Below are 21,721 nucleotides of genomic sequence, written 5' to 3' on the forward strand. Positions count from 1 at the left end.
GTGGCAGATCCTAGCGCCCGACAGGCTTCTCACCCTGACCCTCTCCTTGTTCAGCCTGGTGAGCGGGACGTCAGTGTGCCTGACGATAGAGTCACCTATTACAAGTGTATCAGGTGTGTTGTTTAGTCTTAAGGGCTGTGACTGTTCGGCACACTGGCTTTGTGAGATATGTGTTGCACGTGTTTTGTTTTGGGGTAGCGGCTGCTTGGGTGTCTGCTTTGGAGGTCTCTGCTGCTTCGGCAGATCTTTATTTAGAGCCTCCAAGTATGTTTTTGTGTGATTATGTGTTTGGTTTGCTGTCGTGGTAGGTCTATGTGAGACTGGAATTGTAGTGAGTGTGGTTTCCTTCTCCTCCTGACTGGTTATGCCAGTACTGAGTTGAGAGAGCTTAGCCTCCAGTTTGGCTATATGGTTGCATCTCTCACATGTGTTGGAATTTGTTGGGAGGAGGATAGGAACTGGTGAGAATCAGGAACCCGGTAATACCTGTCTGGTTTAACAGGAGCTGGAAGCAAAGAATCTGTATTAAGGCTGGCTTCTGTGTACACATCATCCAATATATCTAAAACAGGAGGGATAGCCAGAGGCCTATGCTGGGGGAGCAGAAGAAATTTCCTGAGCCTTTTCTTGGAATCTCAGTAATCTTGGCCTTCCCATTGAAAGTGTTCCCTCAGTGTATACAGGGTTTCCCCAAAAGAGAAGTCCTCAGGAGGGGAGACCGAGGGAATAGACTCCTCTGCATCAGTGTCTTCAAAAGGACTAATCCTGGTCCTCAGATAGTTCTGAGGTAATAGAAGCTTGATCTGAGGAAGGGTAGTCTTCCTCTAGTCTGGGCCTTTTGTCAGAGGGGGGTTGAGAACCCCTGATAAGAGTAATCAAATCCTCAGCCATTTTAAGCATCTGTTTTTTAGGCATGGTGCCTTGACAGGGAGTCTGAGGAACCTGTTTTTTGGTTTTCATGGCTGCTTTAGATTTAGTGAAGGCTTTAATAGAGAAGGAGGAAGGCCTGAAGACCCCTTGAGAAATGGCAGGCCTGTCTAAATTCTGAGTTTCCCCGTTAGGAGTGGCGTCGGAGTCTGTAGTAGGAATGGGGGCAGAGGAGCCTGCGACCTCTGGTACTGAAGACACCGGTAATGCATTGTCATCGGTACTCAGGGGCTGTGTAGGCGCCTCGCTGAGTACCGGAGAACCGGTAGTCGGCCTTAGCGTGGTTTCAGTAGGTGGCGCGGACCTCGTATGTCGGTCCTTATCTTTGCGTTTTTTGCTCAAAACCGGAGTCGGAGTATCCGACGACATAATATAATTAAATTTTTTGCCAAAAAAGTGAAGGGCGAAGTCCGCCCGACGCTTAATAGTGTGCTTATTGAATCTGCACAAAAACGGCAGGCCGAGACGTCGTGGTCAGGGCCTAAGCAAGGTATACAAAAAGAGTGGAAATCCTTATGCGGTATTTGCTTCCCACATGAAATGCAATTATTAACTTTGTCTGGCATCAGTTTGAGGCAAGAAAAGTTTCCCCAACGGGGTACTTATCTTTCAAGAAGACTTCGGCTGAAATACTTTCGTAAATCTCAGGAGCTGGCCGACCGGCACTTGCGAACTGCTTCTGCTTTGGGCACCGCGTGGCAAGAAAGACAGAAGAAAATGGCATCGGCTGCCTCTTTTATACCCCTGCCACACTGACGTCAGGGAAGAAGCGACGACAACCGACGCCGGACCTAGACTTTGGAATTCGGCCGACCGAGGACCCGCCTGACGGCAAGATATCCCATCTGTTATGACTGCAGCTGTATGCACGATGAACATCTGAAATTGGCAATAGCTTAAACAGCTTACTGGTGGATATATATCAGCCCGAGTTAGGTCAAGCAGAGACATGAGATGTGCATTAGCCTTTAAAGACAACAGGACTGCAGAAAGAAATCTGACTGGAACTTAAGTTTCCCAAGTTGTTAAATCTAAAGGCAAGGTTGAGACTAGCTGCAAGTGACACACTAAAGAAAAATCTCATTCCCTCCAAGAGACTCTGCTGACACAATTTTCAAATGTTCATGATTTTGACTGAAGCTTCTGCTCTGGTACCCATTAAGTCTATTATTTTTTCTACTTTTGTGAAAAGATGGTGCATTACAGTCAAGAAATACTGAAGATTACAGATTTGGTCTATGATTATGTTCAAAGTGTTAAATGTTTTAGAAATACAGATCAAGAAACGACATTCATTTCTAGGATGGACAAACACACAAACTGGGTTATAATAAGAAACCACATCATAATTCTTTCTATAACTTGGAGCTTTAGCTGTCCTTATGTGCTTCTAGTTGCAAAAAAAAAAGTAGGCGTAAGAAGTGTTTTACAGATTTTAAAGTTGTGGCACACATTGCTGCTACAAAAACAGAAAACAAAACAGAGTGCAACTCTTTTAAAGTTGTTAGATGCTTCTCTCTATCTCACCTTTGTTTGTGTGCAGTCAGCAGTTTATCAGAGCTTTTAAAGTTATTACAACTTTCAGACCTTGCTCTGTTTTATCCAGAAAAAGTGCAACAGCACAAAGTGATTACAAACACTTAGTACTGCCACACAGATAGCAGCCAAAAGCTAGTGTTCCTGTGGTGAATGAATGGCTACAAAAGTTGTTAAATTCCTCTCACTCGACCACACTTTTGTTTTCTGTACAGCGGTGAGTAGTGTACTACAGCTATTAAAACTGTTGAAGCTCTCTGCGGCTTTTCTGTGGTGGCTGCCTTCTGTATGTAGTATATGAAAAGAGCTTTACAGCGCTGAACAATCCATAACAAGATGGATTATGCCAGGGATTCCGATTACAGTGGAATTGTTATGTGGCAGAGACATGGATGCCAAGAAATTAAGCTGGAGTGTAAAGTGAAGTGAGGCTTGAGATATGAATCTTGACATCCATGTCAAGAGCACAATGACAAGAAGTTATGATCGGTCATAATTCTTTCCAATAGTTGCTCTGATCCACTATTACTTACCGAGAATATGCCTGAAGCGTTTAATAGCTCTAAAAATCTTTAAACACTTAGCAGTGCCAACCAGAAATTAAGTGCACCTCTAAGGAATGAATGTTTTTTAGACACTCATTCTACCACACTTTTTTTTCCTGTGTGTGTGTGTGTGTGTGTGTGTGTGTGTGTGTGTGTGTGTGAGAGAGAGAGAGAGAGAGAGAGAGACAGTGAAGCATATTAAGGCGTTTAAAGCTACTGCAGTTTCTCAATGACATTTGCTGATGGACAATGATATGCTTTAGCAGAAAGCTACAGCTTAAGAGTGCTGAAACGTGCTTAAAGCTATCTTTTTATCTAAATTCATTGTGCACTTGTGGTGCTCTGCACACTACAACACTTTTTAAGCACTTATCTGACATCAGAGATGTATATAACAAGTGCATCTTTCTGCCCAGAACTGAAATCAATGCACTCATTACAGTTACATAATTATTTTACTTCATACAATGGTAACTAACTTATCTTATTCTGCAAACTGTCTCAGTCAGTAATGCCAATATTTATAAAGCATTTCTTATTTGGGCCATCTTTTCCTGATTATTTTTGGCTTTGTCTCTAATACTGAAAAGCAAGATGTTGAGAGCTATGCCCTGAATAATTCCATTAACAGGGAATCTGTCTGACACAAACACTGAATATCCTTTGTTAACATTTAGCAAAAGACCTGTAGAAACAATGATCAAAATATGGTATTACCAACTAACCTGCTTTCCTGCAAAATATCATGTAGTACCTAGTCAGTAATCCATGGCATTTACACAACATTTTCAAAAAGATATTTTATCAAAATTCATGATGACCACTGAAAATGCAAAGTATGTGGCAACAAATACAATTTAAATAATGTGCAATAAAAATTAATGTAGTAAATGGTAAGTGGCTAAAAAAGTGATCAAAAGCATTTTACATAAAATAAAGTAGTGGGCTACACACTGCTCCATAGCAAACTACTGAGCTGTACATGATTCTGGCCCACACTGCTCCATAGCAAACTACTGAGCTGTACATGATTCTGGCCCACGTGCCTACTTCAACAATATGGGTCTTGGCCCAAAAGTCTCTAAAGGTGACCAGTTCCCAGCTAAATGAAAACGATGATGGCATATTATGACTTCTAAGAACTCACATTTACAGTTTCTAAATACTGTAAATTAATTACTAAAACCATGCGTTCTAGTTGTTTAAACATGCAAGCAATACTAGACATAGCAGACATTAATTTAGGTTATTCTTCTCAAGCACCCCATGCCTGGCTGAACCTCCTACCCCAATCCTTTTATCCTTCCAGTTAATGGTTTCTTGGAGGTCAAATGCTTTTTGGGTTAGGAAGCCTACTTTTTGCTGCAGATGCTGATTTTCCTGTAGGAAAGAAAAGGCAGACACAGAAGAGAAGAAATAAATATGAGCTTAAAGAATCTGATTTAACTTTAATATAAATGATAGTTTGAAGTCCAACAAATATTGAACAGTACAAGCTTGAACAAAGAGTAACTTAAGTCAAACAATAAAAGGTAGTTATTTAACAGGTGTTGTATAAAGTAGGGGCAGAAAACTGACAGTGAAATCAGTTGAGCGATAAAGTGTTCCAAGTTCAGGCTGAAGATACCAGAGAGACTAACTGGTCTACGGTATTTCCCATGAATAAATCATACTCCTAGACAACTTCTTTCACTTGGTGTTTTTTGCTTCCCCTTATTAGGAAACCAGGAGAAAGGGAAAAACAGTATTTTTAAGATCTTTAACTACAAGCACTCACTGGGTAAGTGAACGGTTAGGCACATTTAGGGAGGATACCTTCTGCTGTTTTCTGAGTGTTACTAACAACTGTTCAGAAGGACCTCTGTCACATCAACAAGTGCAAAGTATGTGCGTGTATGAGCGTGTGTGTATGCCTTTAATGTCAGGAGCCCAGTGACGATGTGAGGTAGTGCCAGCTATGAGAGAGAGTAGGGCAGTGCATGTGTAACATAAGCCAGCATAGCTAGCTGGGGTTTTGTAAAGAATTTCATGTCATTTGTATATCAAACTTATTTGTACAGATGCTTGTGTTAAAAATGTATTTGTAAAGCTGCTAGATGTATCAACAGTGGGTCCTGCTGGACAGAAAATAAATACATTTATATCAGACTGTACTGTTGTAACTCAGGAAATGTATATATGTTAACAGAGGATGCTGGAAGGGAAGGGGTTAATCTTAGCTCAGCTTACTTTAAGAAAAACAGCCAGAAATTAAATGACTTGATTTAGGCCATAAAGATTTTATCTTACAGGCCTGAATGCAGCCAGACACGCTGCTCTTGTTATCCTTAGTGGTGAACTAACTGCTAACCTTGGGTGCCAGAGAAAAAGAAGTTAAGTATCTACCACAACGTTCACTGTTAATTGTCCTTCATCTTGGCTTTCTTCTTGCTGGATGGGTTCGGAGCCAATCCTTGGCTCCGACTCGGCCACTTACTATAGCTCGAGAGCTCTTTACTGGCTTGAGGCTACCTCTTATCCCAGAATACCCAGAGCCAGCTACCCAGATCTTGTTTGAGATAGCTCACACTAGACATAATTATAGAAGATAATCCATTAATAAACCTGGATATACAGTTAAATGTCATAGTTTGGTTGAGAAGTAACTAATAACAAAAAAATTAGCCAGTGAAACCATTGAGAAATTCCTCTCAATCCTCGTGGAAGGGGGAAGGAGGGAGGGATGCAAGAAGGAAGGCGAGATGAAGGACAACTAACATGGAACGTTATGGTAGGTACATAACTTCTTTATGTTAAGTTGTCCAATCTCGCCTTCGTTCTTGCTGGATGGGACAACGTCCCTAGCACCTCAATCCTGGGTGGCTCATTGGAAAAGACTCTTCAGAACCGTGGAACCAAGGGAAGCTCTGCCTCGGGCGACCGCATCTACTTTGTAATGAGAAATGAATGCATGAGGATCTGCCCAAGTAGCTGCTGCACAAACTGAATCTATGGGCAATCTAGATTGAAATGCTACTAAAGTAGCTACTGGCCTGTTTGAATGACCTTTGGGTTTTGTTGGATGATTTTTTTGTCGCAAGTGGTAGGTATGGACTATGGTGTCCGATAACCATTTTGAAAATGTTACTTTAGAAACTGGAAGGCCTTGTTTGTTGTTAGCAAATGAAAGGAACAACTGATCTGATTTTCTCATTTCTTTAGTTCTATAGAAATAGAAACGAAGTTGCACATCCAGTTGGTGTAATCTGTATACTGCCATGTTGGAATGATTAGGGAAAAAGACAGGGAGTTCAATGGATTGATTCAAATTATGGTCTGAACAAACTTTAGGTAGAAAAGATGGGTTAGTTCTCAGGAAATTCCTCTCTTTGTGAAAAACTAGGTATGGAGGGCGAACACATAGTGCATGAAGTTCTGAAACACGTCTGGCAGAAGTAATAGCAACTAAGAAAAGAGTTTTCTAATAGAGAAATTTCAAGGAACATGATGCTGCTGGTTCAAAGGGTGGCAGTATCAAGGAGGCAAGAACCAAACTGAGATCTCAAGGTGGAAGTGGCTCTTTCACTGGGGGTCTCAGTAGAGATGTACCTCTCATGAAGTCCTTACAGAGTTTGAGAGTCATTATGCTAGAGTTAGAAACTCCAACATGAAAATTTGAAATGGCAGCCAGTTGTACTCTGATAGTGGCAGCCACTGCATCAGAATGAAACAGTTCTGCTAGGAAGTTCAAAATCTTGTGTACAGGAGCTGTAAAAGGATCTAAATTCCTGGATTCTGCCCAGTAAGATAATCTTTTCCATTTGCTAGCACAGACTTTCCTTGTATTTGTCTTATGGAAGGAAACAACAATATTATCACGCACTGCTGGGGAAATATTGGGGAGCCTGGCTAGGATTGGAAGTGGAGTAACCAAGCGGCGAGCTTGAGAGATTGGAGGGATTGGTGTAGCCCGTCTGAATGATGAATCAAGAGGTCCGGTACTAGATCCAAAATCCAAGGCTGGGCTAGAAGGTGGGGGGTGAAGAACGGAAACCAAATCTGTCGAGGACAATAGGGGTCAATGAGGATCATTTTGCAACCCAACGATTTTGCTTTCTGAATGACTTTTAGAATTATGGGGAAGGGGGGAAATGCATAAAGGAGTCCCTGAGGCCAATCGTGGACTAGAGCGTCCCTGGGTGTCTGACCTGGAGGAGGAACAAGGGAGAAGTAGCTGCTGCATTTGTTGTTGAGAGGAGAGGCAGAGATCACAGCCAGGCTGGCCCCATTTGTGGAAAATAAGATCAACAGCTTCCTGTTTCAGAGACCACTCATGAGGCATGAGGATAGCCCTGCTAAGCCTGTCCGCTATTATGTTGGATGTCCCAGGGATATGCGTTATCAGAAAATGTTGGGAGGAAATCACCCGTTGCCATAGTCTGAGGGCCTCTCGGCACAAGGGGTAAGACCTGGTTCCGCCCTGTTTGTTGATGTACCAAACCACTGACATATTGTCTGTCTTTATTGCAATAGTCCCTGCAGGGAGAGAGTCTTGAAGAGCTTGCAACGCTAGGAGCACCACTCTCATCTCCAAGACGTTGATGTGTAAGTGGTACTCATGAGGTTGTCAAGTGCCTTGGACTGTCTTCCCTAGATAATGCCCCCCCATCCTACCATGAAAGCGTCCGTGGTCACTGTGGCGACTGGATGGGGTTCCATGAAAGGTCTGCCCTGAGAAACTAGTGGGGAGACCATCCACCAGGAAAGGTGTCTTTTGCAAGATTCCGTAATTAGCATCAAATGAGACATGGGTAATTCCTGGAAGGACCATTGTGTGAAAAGAAACCACTGAAGGATTCTCATGTGAAAGCATGCTAAGGGGACTAGAAGAATGGCTGCTGCCATGGACCCTAGAACCTGAAGAACATATTTGACTGGAATTCTTTTGCTCCTCAGGAGATGTGACACCTGTTTTCGAATAATGGAAACTCTTTCCAGAGGCAAATTTACAATCATTTTTCTTGTGTTTAGCTCTGCTCCTATATATGTAATAGATTGACAGGGCAACAAGGCAGATTTTTCAAAGTTTACTGCAATGCCTAGTTGAGCACAGGATGTGATGGTATAATCTTGTACCTCTATAAGTTGTTGCCTGGTGGTAGCAGTGAGGAACCAGTCATCCAGATAAGGAAACACCTGGAATCTTTGACATCTCAGGTGAGCCATCACTACTGCCACCCATTTGGTGAACACCCTTGAGGCTGTGGTGAGACCAAAGGGCAGAGCTCTGAACTGGTAATGACTGGACCCTAGCCGGAAGCGTAGAAATCTCCTGGAGTGTCTGTCCATTTTTATATGATAGTACACATCCTGAAGATCTATGGAGCACATCCAACTGGCCTGATCCAGAAAGGGGAGAATGGACTGCAGTGTTACCATCTGGAACTTTTCTTTTTGTACAGATTTGTTTAACCTGCTGAGATCCAGAATTGGTCTCCAGTCCCCTGTCTTTCTAGGCACTAAAAAGAATCTTGAGTAAATTCCGGATCCTACTTGGTCTGCGGAGATTTCCTGGATGGCTCTTTTTTTCTAGCATCTTGAAACTTCTGTGACTGCCTGATCCCTTGGATTGGGTGGAACATCTGGGATGGATTTTTTTTGAAACAAAAGCAGGTTGATGAAAGGGAATCTTGTAACTTCCAGATATAATGGCTAGTACCCATTTGTCTTTTGTAATATTTTGCCAGGTGGTTGGGTACAATGAAAGCCTTCCCCCGACTGCCTCCAGAGTTGAGCAGTCGGGCATCCCTTCAGGGATGTTAACAGAGCTTGGAAGCAAACGTTTCTCTATCACCCTGACTTTGCGGACCCCCCCCTGCCACGTGGGTGGCATCTGCCATTGTTATTATTTCCCACTCTGCCCCTGGGGGAAAATTTACCACGTGCATCAGGGAAAGGTCTCTGGGATTTTCGAAACCACATCTTTCCACCCTTCTGACCTTTTGGGTATGGTCTGGCAGGAGTGGAAAGCTTTCCTGCTGGCACCTGGTAAGCATGTCTTTCACCTGAGGCACAGAGAGAGAGAGGAGCCATCAAAGGGGGTACTGGTGAAGGATGCTCTGAAAGGTTCAACAAACTGACATAGCCGCAGCCAAGAATGTCACCTAAGAGCTACTCCTATTTCTGCAGCTCTACTCACTCCATCGGCTGTGTATGAAATAAGCCTCATGGAGGAGTTGACTATTGAAATATATTGATCAGCTATGGGATCTTGTAGGGCATCTCCAAGCTCTTTCAGGAGATCCCTCTGAAGCCTAGTAAAGTGGGAAAGATAGTTCAGGGACCTAAGGGAGAAGGTCGCTGATGAAAACATTCGCTTACCATATCTGTCCATCGTACAAGAGTCTTTATTCGGTGGATGGACAGATGAGGAGGTTTCGGATAACTCTCTCTTTGTGGCTGATGCTACCACCATGGCTTCAACTGGGACATCTTTAGTTAAGAATTGTTTGCCTTGGGGAGCTGTGATGAATTTATTGGGTCTCCTCGGGACAGGTTCCATGGGATCTGGAGCTGACCAAGCCTTTCGAGACACTACAGACATAAGTGGATCAAAAGGTGGAGACACCCAGGCAGTGAAAGGTCAGGAACCAAATGCATCCAGGTATACAGACTCATCCTCAGAGGGGGCTAGGGAAGTCCAGCTATGCCTCTGCCTAAGAATCTCAAGGATGTCCGAAAAGGAAACATCTTCAGAGGGGGGCCTTGGGGACGACTCCGATTCATCCAGGTCTGTATCTGAGGTGACAGACTCAGGGGAGTCTTGGTGCTTCCTCTTGCACTTTTTCTTCTGGAAAGCCTGCTCAGAATGCTCTGGGGAGGTTTTGAAAGAAGATGGTTCATCCAGTGGGGTGTCTTGGGTCACAGGTTCCCTACGCTTTGGGGCTGGAGGAGCAGAGGTTGTCACAGGCATGTCACAGGCACAGAGGGAGGGACGAAGTCGATGGAAGTGACAGTGGAGCCATCTGTGGGGACAGCACTCTCCACATGATCTCGAAGGCATCACGGTCTCGACCTAAGGAGGGCTCCAGCTCCAAGGCTGATGTGGGAGCCGAGCTCAACTGAGCCGACGCTCCAAGAGGGACAGTGGGGTCGGACAAGGGTCCGATGCCACTTCCCCCCCCCCTTCGAGCCGACAAGAGAGCTTCGGCACCCAGATACATTGATGGGGGAAGAATCAAGGTAATCGGAGCCAATGAGGATGTTATTGGAGCTGAAGAAGCCACTATCGGAGCATCCATGGACTCCAGCTCTGAACTAAGCATAGTCGGAGGAGGAATCGAAATCGAAGCGGATGGAGCCGAAGCCTGTTGAGGTGGGCTCGAAAGCATTTTAGCATGGGCCTGTGACAATCAACCTACTGACCACTCTCTCCACATCCTGATCCGATAACCTCGAGGATCGAGAGGAGTGGGAAGATGAGTGATGACTGGACTTGCTTTGAAGTAATGGTGACTGTGGCACCGAGCGAATTGGCTCCAAAGAAGGAGACCTAGCTCTTTTGTGGCTCCGAGATGGTTCCTAAGTAACAGTTGGAGCCGACTGAGGGGTAAGTCTGGTCGGTGCCAGTCGGCACCGACACACTTGGTTTGTCAAGCTCACAGGTCGGATCCAAACAAGGAGCCGACGGCTTGACTGGTTTCAAAGGTTTCACTGGCTGAGATGCTTTAGCTGGAGAATCCTGTTTCAATAATCCATGGAGGATAAGCTTGTTTTTCCGTTCCAGTAGGACCCTTGGACTAGAGGCATGACAAATAGCACAACAGTCCTGCAGGTGCAGAGCCCTCAAGCAGTATACACAACCAGTGTGCCCATCTGTCAGAGACACCTTCAGACAGCATGAGTCACACTTTTTAAAACCAGAGGTTTTAACTTCCTTAGACATTTTAATAAAAGTCAAACTACAATAGAAAAACTAAAAATTAATAAAGACCTTAAAGGAGAGCCTCTAACTTAAACGGCTGTCCTTAATGGGGGGGGGGGGCTCTCTAAGTTAAATGAGTTCAGGGAATAACAGAAGGCCTAGCGACTAAGGGGCAATGGCCAACACAGCACAAAAGTAAAGCACAAGGACGAGATAAGGGGGTTTACAGTAAAATAAACTTACAAACTACTACCAAAGAAGAATTATATCAAATTGTAAGTGCAATATTTGAGTTTAAGAGAGACAAAAAATTATACTAAGCCTGAGCCAGTATTGATCGCAACCTTGCAGCTAAAGCGGCAAACGAGATTGGGGTAGCTGGCGCTGGGCATTCTGGGATAAGGGGTAGCCTCGAGCCAGTAAAGAGCTCTCAAGCTATAGTAAGTGGCTGAGTCGGAGCCGAGGATCGGCTCCGAACCCATCCAGCAAGGACGAAGGCAAGACTGGACATCTTAACATTGGTTGGTTAGTCTCTCCAGGAAGGATGAAAGTATTGGAACTGCTTTACAATTTCCAGATGCTGCATTAAGCCTAGGTGTGTATTGTGACATCTGTGCTAGATCCTGGTTCAGCTTCTAGTCAGGGGGTAGTCAGGTGACCAGAAGTGATGTCATTCCACAGCCAGCACTGAAATTATTTTAGATAGTAGAAAGAGATGTGATAGTGACACTCAGCACTCTGTTTTTGGGAATCTGACAAAAAGGACCATTCACTTACTTCATCTTGCCTTGCTTTTGTAAGTAACTTAACTAGGAAGCAGTAACTCTTCAGTTAGTTAGAAAATATAGTGAGATTAGTTAAATACTGTTTTTCAGTATATGTCTGAATTTTTCCATCTGTGTTTTTTTTTTTTAATTTCCTGTGAATTGACACTCTGGTGTTTGTTACAAACAGATATTCGGTATTTTCATGTATTCTACTTTATTATTTATTATTAAATATATCTAAACCTTTCACTGTGGCTGGTCTTTTAGAAAATAGTTAGACCTTTGAGCGTAATTGCATTTATTTGGTGATATTGTGAATTCATGCTCCTCAAAGACTTGCCGCTTGGTTAACACTACCATCTGTACAAGTACTGATTTTACTAAGAGTAATTGGGTACCCTGGTAAGAGCCTTAAAGTAGCTTGCTGGTGGAAGTGAATCCACCTTATAGCCTGGGTGGAGGTAGCAGAGCTGGTAAATCTGTGCCAGCCTTTCCCAGGTGTGTGTGTGTGTGGGGGTGGGTGTGTGTGGTGGTGTGTATGTGTGGTGGTGTGTGTGGGGGTGGGGGTATGCGTGTCCCACATTAAAGATGGGAAAAGTTTTGAAATGATTTATTGTGGTCTCATTTTTTATATCAGAAAAAACTGGCATTTTAATAGGGGTGTGTACACTTTTTATATCAACTGTATTTGTTTGGGAAATAATGGCTGCTCCACCTGAGTTTGGCAGGTAAGATTTTTTAGAACAAAAGCCTTGCATACTGCATCCATTTCTTCTGTTCTGCCAGGATTGGATAGTGCTTTTAAAGCTGCCTGCAATATTCATGACTCTCTCAGCTATCTGTACTTAAAAAGGCAGATCATTTTTATGAAGTCTCTGAAGCTTGCAAATAAATTTTTCTCATCTTACAGAAAACCCAGCTGCTGTCCCTCCCAATGTTCCTAACAGGTGCCTTACACTCCCAACCCAGTTACTGGGGATAAAGGTAAACTCCTGACAGACTAGGTATGAGATTTTTTCCCCCTCTACTTTAGCCTTTAGAATTCTCATTTACCAGGGCTACATAAGTGGGAAATTAATGCTTAAATGTGTCAACAGTTTGAGAGAATTTTCTGTCTTTTTTTTTTTTTTTAAACAATATTTGTCTCAGATTGTGGCTAACTTCTCTCAAGCTGCTAAACATGTATTTAAATGTATTTATGATTGTACCCACAATGTATCTAAGACTTATGCTTCTGTCACAATGTTGAGATTTGTCTGGGTATGAAACCAAAGTTTTCAGATGACTTAGCTAGGAATCCAGAACTCCTTTCTAGATAGGTACACTTTATTTGGGCCTTCTGCTGCATCGGTGCTCAAACAAATGTAAATCAGCGCAGCAGGTTTCTATGATTTTTCAGGTCCCTGAATTCTTTCCCTCTAAATCCTCGACTTCTTTTAAGAGACAAAAACTAGCAGTGTCTCCTTCCAATAGGCAAACTCCTAAGAAGAGATGACATACCCAATCATTTTCAGTCAAACATTACATAGCTCATTTTAAGTCCTGCCTTCTTTTAAACTCATTCCTCCCCGTATGTATTGATCCCACAATTCCCATTTTTTCCTATGTAGTTTGCTCCTACCTTTTTCTAAAGCTCTCAGTTCCAGTTGTTTTATCTCTGTTACTATATTCACTAATTCTAATATAGTTGGTTTAGATTCTGATCTCCATTTTCTAGTAATTGTGTTTTAAGCAGCCACCATAATTAGAGACAGCAAGGCCTTACCACGTCAAGACAATTCCGATTCTGTATCATAGCTCAGGAAAATCATCTCCCTCGTCACACTTAGACCAAACATCCTCATCCTCTGGAGTAGAGGGGTACGGAACAGCATGATGTACTTGACATAAAGGGTTAAAAACCTGCAACAAATTCATAGCTAAATAATATCATTTCTAACCACAGAAACCACGTCCTTGTTGTAATATTTATTGTCATTTGTTAACCGCGTTGTTCCAACTGAGCTAAAGGCCCACTTTCAGTGGAGACCCGAGGAGAAAAGCTCCAATTACTATTACAGACATGTCAAAAAAACAGTAATTAATACTAAGACTAAGCATTACAACAGTAATATTGACAAGAAACATTTACATAAAATAAAATCAACAAAGACAATATATTTATATATACATTTCAAGAAATCCAATACAATAGTGGCAGGATAATCCCAGTGTAGAAATATTTACAAAAACCTGATTGTAGATATACTGTAAACAGCAGCAAGAAAAAAAGGCAGATAAAAAGAGAGAAAAACTAAGAGTAATCAGAAGTAGCACTTGGGAAGAAATCAGGTCGGAGCTTGGCAAGGGCAGGACCAGGTCTTAAGAAGGTAGTGATTGAGTTGTAGTTTGAAATGGAACTTATGGGGGATACTTCTTATTTCACGTGGAAGGGAGTTCCAGGTGTGAGCTACAGAATATTTATATAGAGACTTACCGATATTTTTTGACTGTTAATGTCAAGAAGATGTTTGTCAGATGTACGAAGTTGACATCGGGGGTTATATAGAGATACAATATTAGAGATGGTGGGATTATAAAGAACAGAGTGTGTGATATGCAGTTGAAAAAGAAACAATTATTTTAGGGAATTCAGGCCATTGTAATGATTTAAGGGAGAGGCAGTGGTGGGATTTGTAAGGGAGATTAGAGGCGAATCTAGCTATTTTATTGCATGTTTGCTCTAGTTTGGAGAGAAGTGAAGACTGAAGGTTAGCAAAAACTGAAGCTGCATACAAAAGAAAGGGTGATAGGAGAGACAGGGCCAGGGAGGGTTTGCTGGAGGGTGAAAGCAGTCTGTGGTTATGGTACACGACACCAAGTTTCTAGTGTATTTTTTTTTATGCAATGATGGATATGTATTTCGAATTTTAATTCATCGTCAATTATAACACCAACTAATTTAGTATCGGGTTCTGGTCTGATTAATGGTATTGTTGAGAGAGGTAACCGAGAAAGTGGATTTGTGTGTTGCCAGTGTTTTAGGAAGGAAAAGTAGAAGTTTCATTTTCTTTGGATTTAGAATTAGTTGATCATCAGTGAGCCAGGTTTCAATGGATGTAAAAGTGTCTTGGGTAAGAGCAAAGAGTTATGGGATGTGTAAATATGTGGAGAGGCTGGTAGCAGAGCATAAACTTTTAGTAAAAATACTGAACAAGAGAGGACCCAATATAGAACACTGGGGCACATCGGTGTTAACAGGAAGAAATGGGGAGGTGACAGTTTTCCAGCGTATAGATTGTTTTCTATTTGATAAGTAGCTATAAAACCAGCTTAAAGAGGGGGTGGAGAGATGAAGGTCAGAGAGTTTAGTTATCAATCGAGGAATAAGCAGGAAACTAGCAGGTTATTATCATGGGCTTCTGCTACTGTTTGGGTGACTGAGAGTAGAGCTGTTGATGTACTGTGGTGGGAGTAAGAAGCTTATTAGAAAGCAGGTGTTTAAGCAGCTGTGTATGCACACACTTTTTCTAGCATTTTGGAAAGGGGGGATAGTATAGCAATGGGACAATAGTTGGATGGCTCAGTGGAGTTTCCTCCTTTGTATAGAGGGATTGTGTAGAAGGATTTTCCATACATCTGGGACAAGAGATTCAGTAACAGAACGATTAATAATGATAGAGACAGGGTAAGCGATAGCATTGGCAGCAATATTAAGAAAGTAGGAAGGTAGATTGTCAACAGAGGGAAAGCAGGGCTTAAGTTTATTTAGTTGGGATTTGATGAAGGCAATGGGAACTGGTTGTACGGAAAATGCACTGGAGGAAGGAGGACTGGGATGTAAAGGTAGAGGAGACAAGAGAGCTATTTGGAGTTAGTTTTTGGATTGTTTCAATAAAATAATTATTTACAAGAGCAGCAGACTCCGAGGCAGTTTTGAGAGGGAACAGGTTGGGGGAAGGAGGATTACCAGGGTGGAGGATATTTATGGTAGACCAAAATTTTTTAGTGTTACTATGTGGGCTACTTTGGTTGGAGGCAAAGAATGTTTTTTTTTGTCTCTGGTCACAAGAAGTTATGTACTCACCATAATGTTCGATGTATGTAGTCCATCTCACCTCACATTCTTACCCGTGGGTTCGGAGCCGAACCTTGGCTTCGACTCGGCCATACTCTAGCTCTAAGTCTTTCAACTGGCTGGGCTAAGAAGGTATCCCATGCTGCACTGCTCCCTTTCCCCAGATCTTGTTTGCTGCGAGCTAATCATTCACTCATCCACATACAACAACATATAGAGAAGGAAGAACATACTAACCAGAAAGGAATTTGAAACCATACCTAACCCCTAGGTCCTCCAGGATGGGGGAAGGAGGGGGGGGTAAGTAAGAATGTGAGGCAAGATGGACTACATACATTGAACGTAATGGTGAGTACATAACTTCTTGAAGTTCTGTAGTCCAATCTCTCCTACATTCTTACCCGTGGGACAGCGTCCCCAGCACCTGAATCCTGGGAGGCTCAGTGGAAAATACTCCTGAGCATTGTGGAACCAAAGGAAGACCTGCCTCTGGACACCAAATCCAACTTGTAGTGAATAACAAAGGTGTGAGGAGATGCCCATGTAGCCGCAGCACAAATATCATTCATAGACAACCTGGCCTGAAAAGCTGTAGATGTAGACACAGACTGGGTAGAATGAGCCTTCGCTTGAAATGGTAAATCCTTGCCACCTGAATCATAAATGAATGAAATACAACTGGAAATCCATCTGGACAAAGTGACTTTGGAAACAGGAGACCCGATCCTGTTTTCTTAAAATGAGACAAACAAATGATCCAATTTTCTGAGATCCTTCGTTCTATGTAAATAGAATCGTAATTGTCTGTGCACAAATCTAAATTCTGCCTTGTTCGAGAACTCTGGAAAGAATACAGGTAGTTCAATGGATTGGTTTAGATCACTGACGGAAGCCACTTTCAGTAGGAAGGAAGGGTTAGGACTGAGAGAAACCCTGTCCTTATGAAAAATCAAGTAAGGTGGTCTAACTGATAAGGCTTGAAGCTCCGAGACACGTCTGGCTGAAGTGATGGCTACTAGAAAGATTGTCTTCCAAGTCAAATATCTTAAATCACAAGTGGCTGCAGGTTCGAAGGGGGGTGAAGTAGAACAAAATTTAAGTCCCAAGGCATAACTGGTTCAAAAACTAGAGGATGAAGCAGCATACTGCCCTTCAGGAATACCTTACAAAGTCTGTGTGAAATGAGATTAGGCTCATCAGCGACGTGAAAAGTGGAAATAGCCGCCAAATGGACTTTAATAGTTGCGGCCACTGATCCTTGGTTGAAAAGCATGGAGAGGAACTCCAGGACTGACGAAATTGGAGTTGTATAAGGATCAATTTATCTTGCATACGTCCAGATGGAAAATCTCTTCCATTTACTGGAATAGTTTTTTCTGGTGGAAGGCTTACGGGAAGAAGACAGCATATGAACCACTTCCGGTGAAAAATGATGAAGCCTAACTAATGATGGAAGTGGAGGAGCCAGGCTGTCAGCCAGAGGGTCTGAAGAGAGGGATAGAGCTGCCCTGATGTACGAGTCAGCAAATCTGGTTGAGAGTCCAGAATCCAGGGGGCGTCCACTAGTTAAGGATGGAGGAAGGGGAACCAAATTTGATGAGGCCAGTATGGAGCTATCAGAATCATTTTGCTTCCCAAAGATTGCGCTTTATGAATAACCTTTGTCAGCAGAGGAACAGGAGGGAAGGCATACAGTAGACCGCAGGGCTAATCGTGAACTAGAGTGTCCCTGGGTGACTCCCCCTGAGGGGGGATAAGGGTGAAGTAGCTGCTGCATTTGGTATTGAGGGGGCTGGCAAATAGGTTGCAGCAAGGTTGACCCCACCTGTGGAAAATCGGCTCCGCAATCTGATTGTTCAGGGACCACTCGTGAGGCATCAGAATCTCTCTGCTCAACCTGTCGGCAGTCACACTGGACTTCCCCGGAATGTGCATTGCTGCAAGAAAACATTGGGAAGCCACTGTCCACTGCCACACTCGCATGGCCTCTCTGCAAAGGGGATATGACTTGGTTCCTCCCTGTTTGTTTAGATACCATACCACTGACATATTGTCTGTGTGGATCGCAATTGTCCAGAGAGAAAAAAAGCTCCGAAGTGCTAATAGCACTGCTCTCATCTCCAGGACACTGATATGCAGATGCAGCTTGCGTTTCTGCGACGTGCCTTGGACTGTCCTGCCTAGATAATGCCCCCCCCATCTATCTGGGAGGCGATCGTGGTCACTGTGGCAACTGGAGGTGACGGAACGAAGGGTTTTCCCGCGTCGAGGTTGCTGGTGTGAAGCCACCAGTGTAGATCCTGCTTGCACCTGTCTGTGATTATTATGAGATGAAAGAGGAAGATGTTGCAGAGACCACTGGGTGAAGAGTAGCCACTGAAGGAGCCTCAGGTGTAGCCTTGCTAAAGGAACCAGCATAATTGTAGCAGCCATTGTGCCCAACAATTTGAGGATCAATCTTGCTTTCACTCTTCTCAAAGGGAGTAACGCGTACACCTGCTGTTGTAAACTTTGAATCCTTTCTCTTGGTAAGAATTCCCTCATGAGCACGGTGTCTAACTCGGCGCCTATAAAGGTGACATGCTGCGAAGGCAACAAGGCAGACTTTTCCCAATTTAGAGTTATGCCTAACTGTTGACCCAGTTTGATCGTGGCGTCTCTAGTTTGTAGGAGTAGATGCCTGGTGGTGGCAGAAAGGAGCCAGTCATCCAGGTATGGAAACACTTGGAATCCCTCACATATCACGTGAGCCATTACCACTGCCATGCATTTGGTGAACACCCTGAGGGCTGTGGTGAGACCAAAGGGCAGGGCGCGAAATTGAAAATAACTGGCTCCCAGCCGGAAGCATAAATGACTTCTGGATGCCCTGTCCATCTTTATATGGTAGTAAGCATCCTTGAAGTCGATGGAGCACATCCACACTTCTTTTCCCAACAATGGGAGAATAGATAACAACGTGACCATTCGGAACTTGGACTTCTTTACATGGGTGTTCAATCTGCTGATATCCAAAAGGGGTCTCAGGTCCCCTGTTCTTTTCGGCACCAAAAAGAATCTGGAGTAAGTCCCTAATCTGATCTGGTCTGAGGGGACAAGCTGGTTGGCTCCTTTTTCTAGCAGCTTTAAAACCTCTGAAGCTGCAGAATCCCATTGAATAGGTGGAACATCTGGGATTTTTTTGATCGGAGGGGGAGCTGAAGAGAAGGGAATGCAATATCCTCTGGAAATTATTTTTAATACCCATTGGTCCTGAGTTATACATTGCCAGGCCTCTGGGTATAGTGAAATGCGACCCCTAACTGGCTCCAGAAATGCACAGTCGGGCCCCCCCATCAGGAGCGCTGGTAGGGAGAATCACAAAAGGAATCGCGATCTCCCTGGTTATGCGGGCCTCCTCTGCCCCTAGGGCGGCATCTACCAGAATTACCACCCCCCTCCCCTGCCTCTGGAGGGGGACTCAACTTGTGGGTCATGAAAAAATAGCTGTGATTTTTTGAACCACATCTTCCCACACCTCTGGGTCTTGGGATAAGGCCCACAGGGTAGGGAAAAACGGATTCCCACAGCAGACAGAGTTTTTCCCTCTTGCTCGAACCTAGTGAGTGTGTCCTTCACCTTGGTTCCGAATAAGGACGAACCATCAAACAGGGTGTTGGTGAATGTAGACTTGAAGGCCTCCGTGAAATTACAGAGGCGCATCCAGGAGTGTCTCCTAAGAGCAATTCCCGAACTCACTGCCCTACCTGCTCCTTCGGCTGCATAAGGGATCAGCCTCATGGAGGAGTTAGCAATAGAGTTGAGGGTAGACATCTGAGCGTTGACCTTCTGAGCCACCACATCAGAAACGTTACCCTGTAGAGTATCTCCAAGCTCTTTCAGGAGATCTCTTTAGAGCTATGTAAAATGAGATAAGTAATTCAGTCACCGCAGTGTAAAGGCCGCTGAAGAAAACATATGCTTCCCATACCGGTCCATGGTCCTAGACTCTTTGTTAGGAGGATGGACGGTAGACAAAGTCTCAGCCAGTTCCTTCTTGGTGGCCGCTGCCACCACCATGGCATCTACAGGAACTCCCTTGGATAGAAACTCTTTGTCAGAGGTGGCGGACAAGAATTTGTTGGGTGTCCTGGGGACTGGTTCCACAGAGTCAGGGGTTTCCCGCACCCTTCGACAAACCAGATCTAAAAGCTCGTCGAGGGGTCGAGACACCCAGGAAGCGGAGGACTGGGCCCCAAAGGCCTTCAGGAACACAGACTCCTCCTTGGAGGGAGCTTTGGAGGGCCAGTCACCTCTGCTTCAAAATTTCCAGGATGTCAGAGAAAGAGACATCCTCAGAGGATGACTTGGGGGACCCCTCTGATTCCTCGATGTCGGTGTCTGACGTGAGGGACTTATCTTGGGAGTCAATGTGCTTCCTCTTGCATGTTCTTTTTCTGGGTGGCTCCTCAGGCCAAAACACTGAGGGGCTCTCAGAAATAAGGGGACCACTCATGGCGGTATCCTGAGGCCTTGGGTCTCTGCTGTCGAAAGATAGAGGGTGATCAGAGACCCACACCGAAGATGAAGGGAACAGAGTGTCAGTGCCGAATGATGTCGCTGAGGACCTGGCCAGTGCGCTCCGCATGGCCTCAAAAGCTGGTTCCCTCGGCTCCGAAGATCGACCAGGTGTGGAAGACCTCAGAGCAGAAGGGACAAGGTGTGAAGCTGATGCAGGGGTCAGGCTTCCCCGAGCCGAAGCACCGAGAGAGAGAGGCTAGAAGCCGAAAAGCGACCTGAGGCCTCGCCCTCAGGTCCGACCGAGAAACCATGAGTCCTGGACCCCGTGGAAGGAGCAGACAGGGTTGGAGCTGAAGCCGGTGCCGATAAGCCAGAATGGGCCATCAAAGCCGACCTAGGGACATCTGACTGCGCCGACCACTCCGGCTCCGAAAGCTGAGATTCGACTGAGGTGGAAGTATCGACACTGGTTGGCTGACAGGCTCTGGAGCCGACTGGGCTGGAGCCGAAAACAATTTTGCCAGAACTGGTGACTGGAGAAGTCTCTGCACCACTCTATCTACATCCACACCTGAAAGAGTCCTGGAGGACCTTGAAGATGAGGAAGGAGCTCTAGACCTCCTCTCTGAAGGAGACCTACGAGGAGGAGGAGGAGAGACTGGCCTAAAATTTGGAGACCAGCTCCGAACTAGCACCTCCATAATTGGCTCAGAGGGGCTTGGAGCCAAAGCAGATTTGGTCAATATACTAACTTCCTGCGGCTTCGAGGACGGTGGAGCCAAGGATACCACAGAAGATTTCACTACTTTCTTAGGAGGCTCTGAGGATACAGATGGAGCCGGAGAACGCTTTTTTGCCTTAGAAGTTTTAGCCTTAGAGGGAGAGGACTTAAAGCTAGAAGCCCTTCCCAAATCCTCCTCGAAGGAGGGTTTCAAAAGTCCTTTCAAAATTAGCTTGTTCTTCCTCTCCTGAAGAGCACGTGGGCTAAATGCATGGCAAAAAGTACAAGATTCCTGGATGTGAATAGCCCCCAGACAATAAACACAGACAGAGTGCCCATCAGTGATGGACATCTTATAACCACATTTAGTACACTTCTTAAAGCCTGAGGGCTTATGCTCTTTCGTATCCTTAGACATGGTGAAAGAAACAACAACCATTAATAACAGTCAACCGTTAATATATATAAAGCACGGGAACCAAGCAAAACCACAACAGACAAACACACAAGACCTCTAACTTAATCGGTCTCAACAGGAAACACAAGGAAAGACAAGGTCCTCTAATTTAAACAGTCCTAGCCCGAAGGATAGGTACCTACTAAACTAACAAGAAATGCAGAAGAAGGGGTGGACTAGGTCCTCTAACTGAAACGGGCCTAGCCCATAGGGGAAACAGTTAGCGGGACACCACAAAAGACAATAATACCAGACATTTTTTTTTACCAAGGGTTAGATCAGTACACACACACACACAGCTATGAAAA

General features: G+C 44.2%; 1 protein-coding gene across 1 annotated transcript in view; it reads right to left on the minus strand.

Moving 5' to 3' along the window:
- Nucleotides 1–21,721, minus strand: part of LRRFIP2 (LRR binding FLII interacting protein 2) — a 1,911,431-nt gene that overhangs the window by 1,136,984 nt on the left and 752,726 nt on the right. The window contains exon 5 of the mRNA XM_044075332.1: nucleotides 4,296–4,388. Coding sequence (XP_043931267.1) covers nucleotides 4,296–4,388 — 93 coding nt within the window. The remainder of the gene's footprint in view (nucleotides 1–4,295; nucleotides 4,389–21,721) is intronic.

The sequence above is a fragment of the Protopterus annectens genome, chromosome 6.part1 (genome assembly GCF_019279795.1).
Source record: "Protopterus annectens isolate FY-2018-M chromosome 6.part1, PAN1.0, whole genome shotgun sequence".
Taxonomy (NCBI): domain Eukaryota; kingdom Metazoa; phylum Chordata; order Ceratodontiformes; family Protopteridae; genus Protopterus; species Protopterus annectens.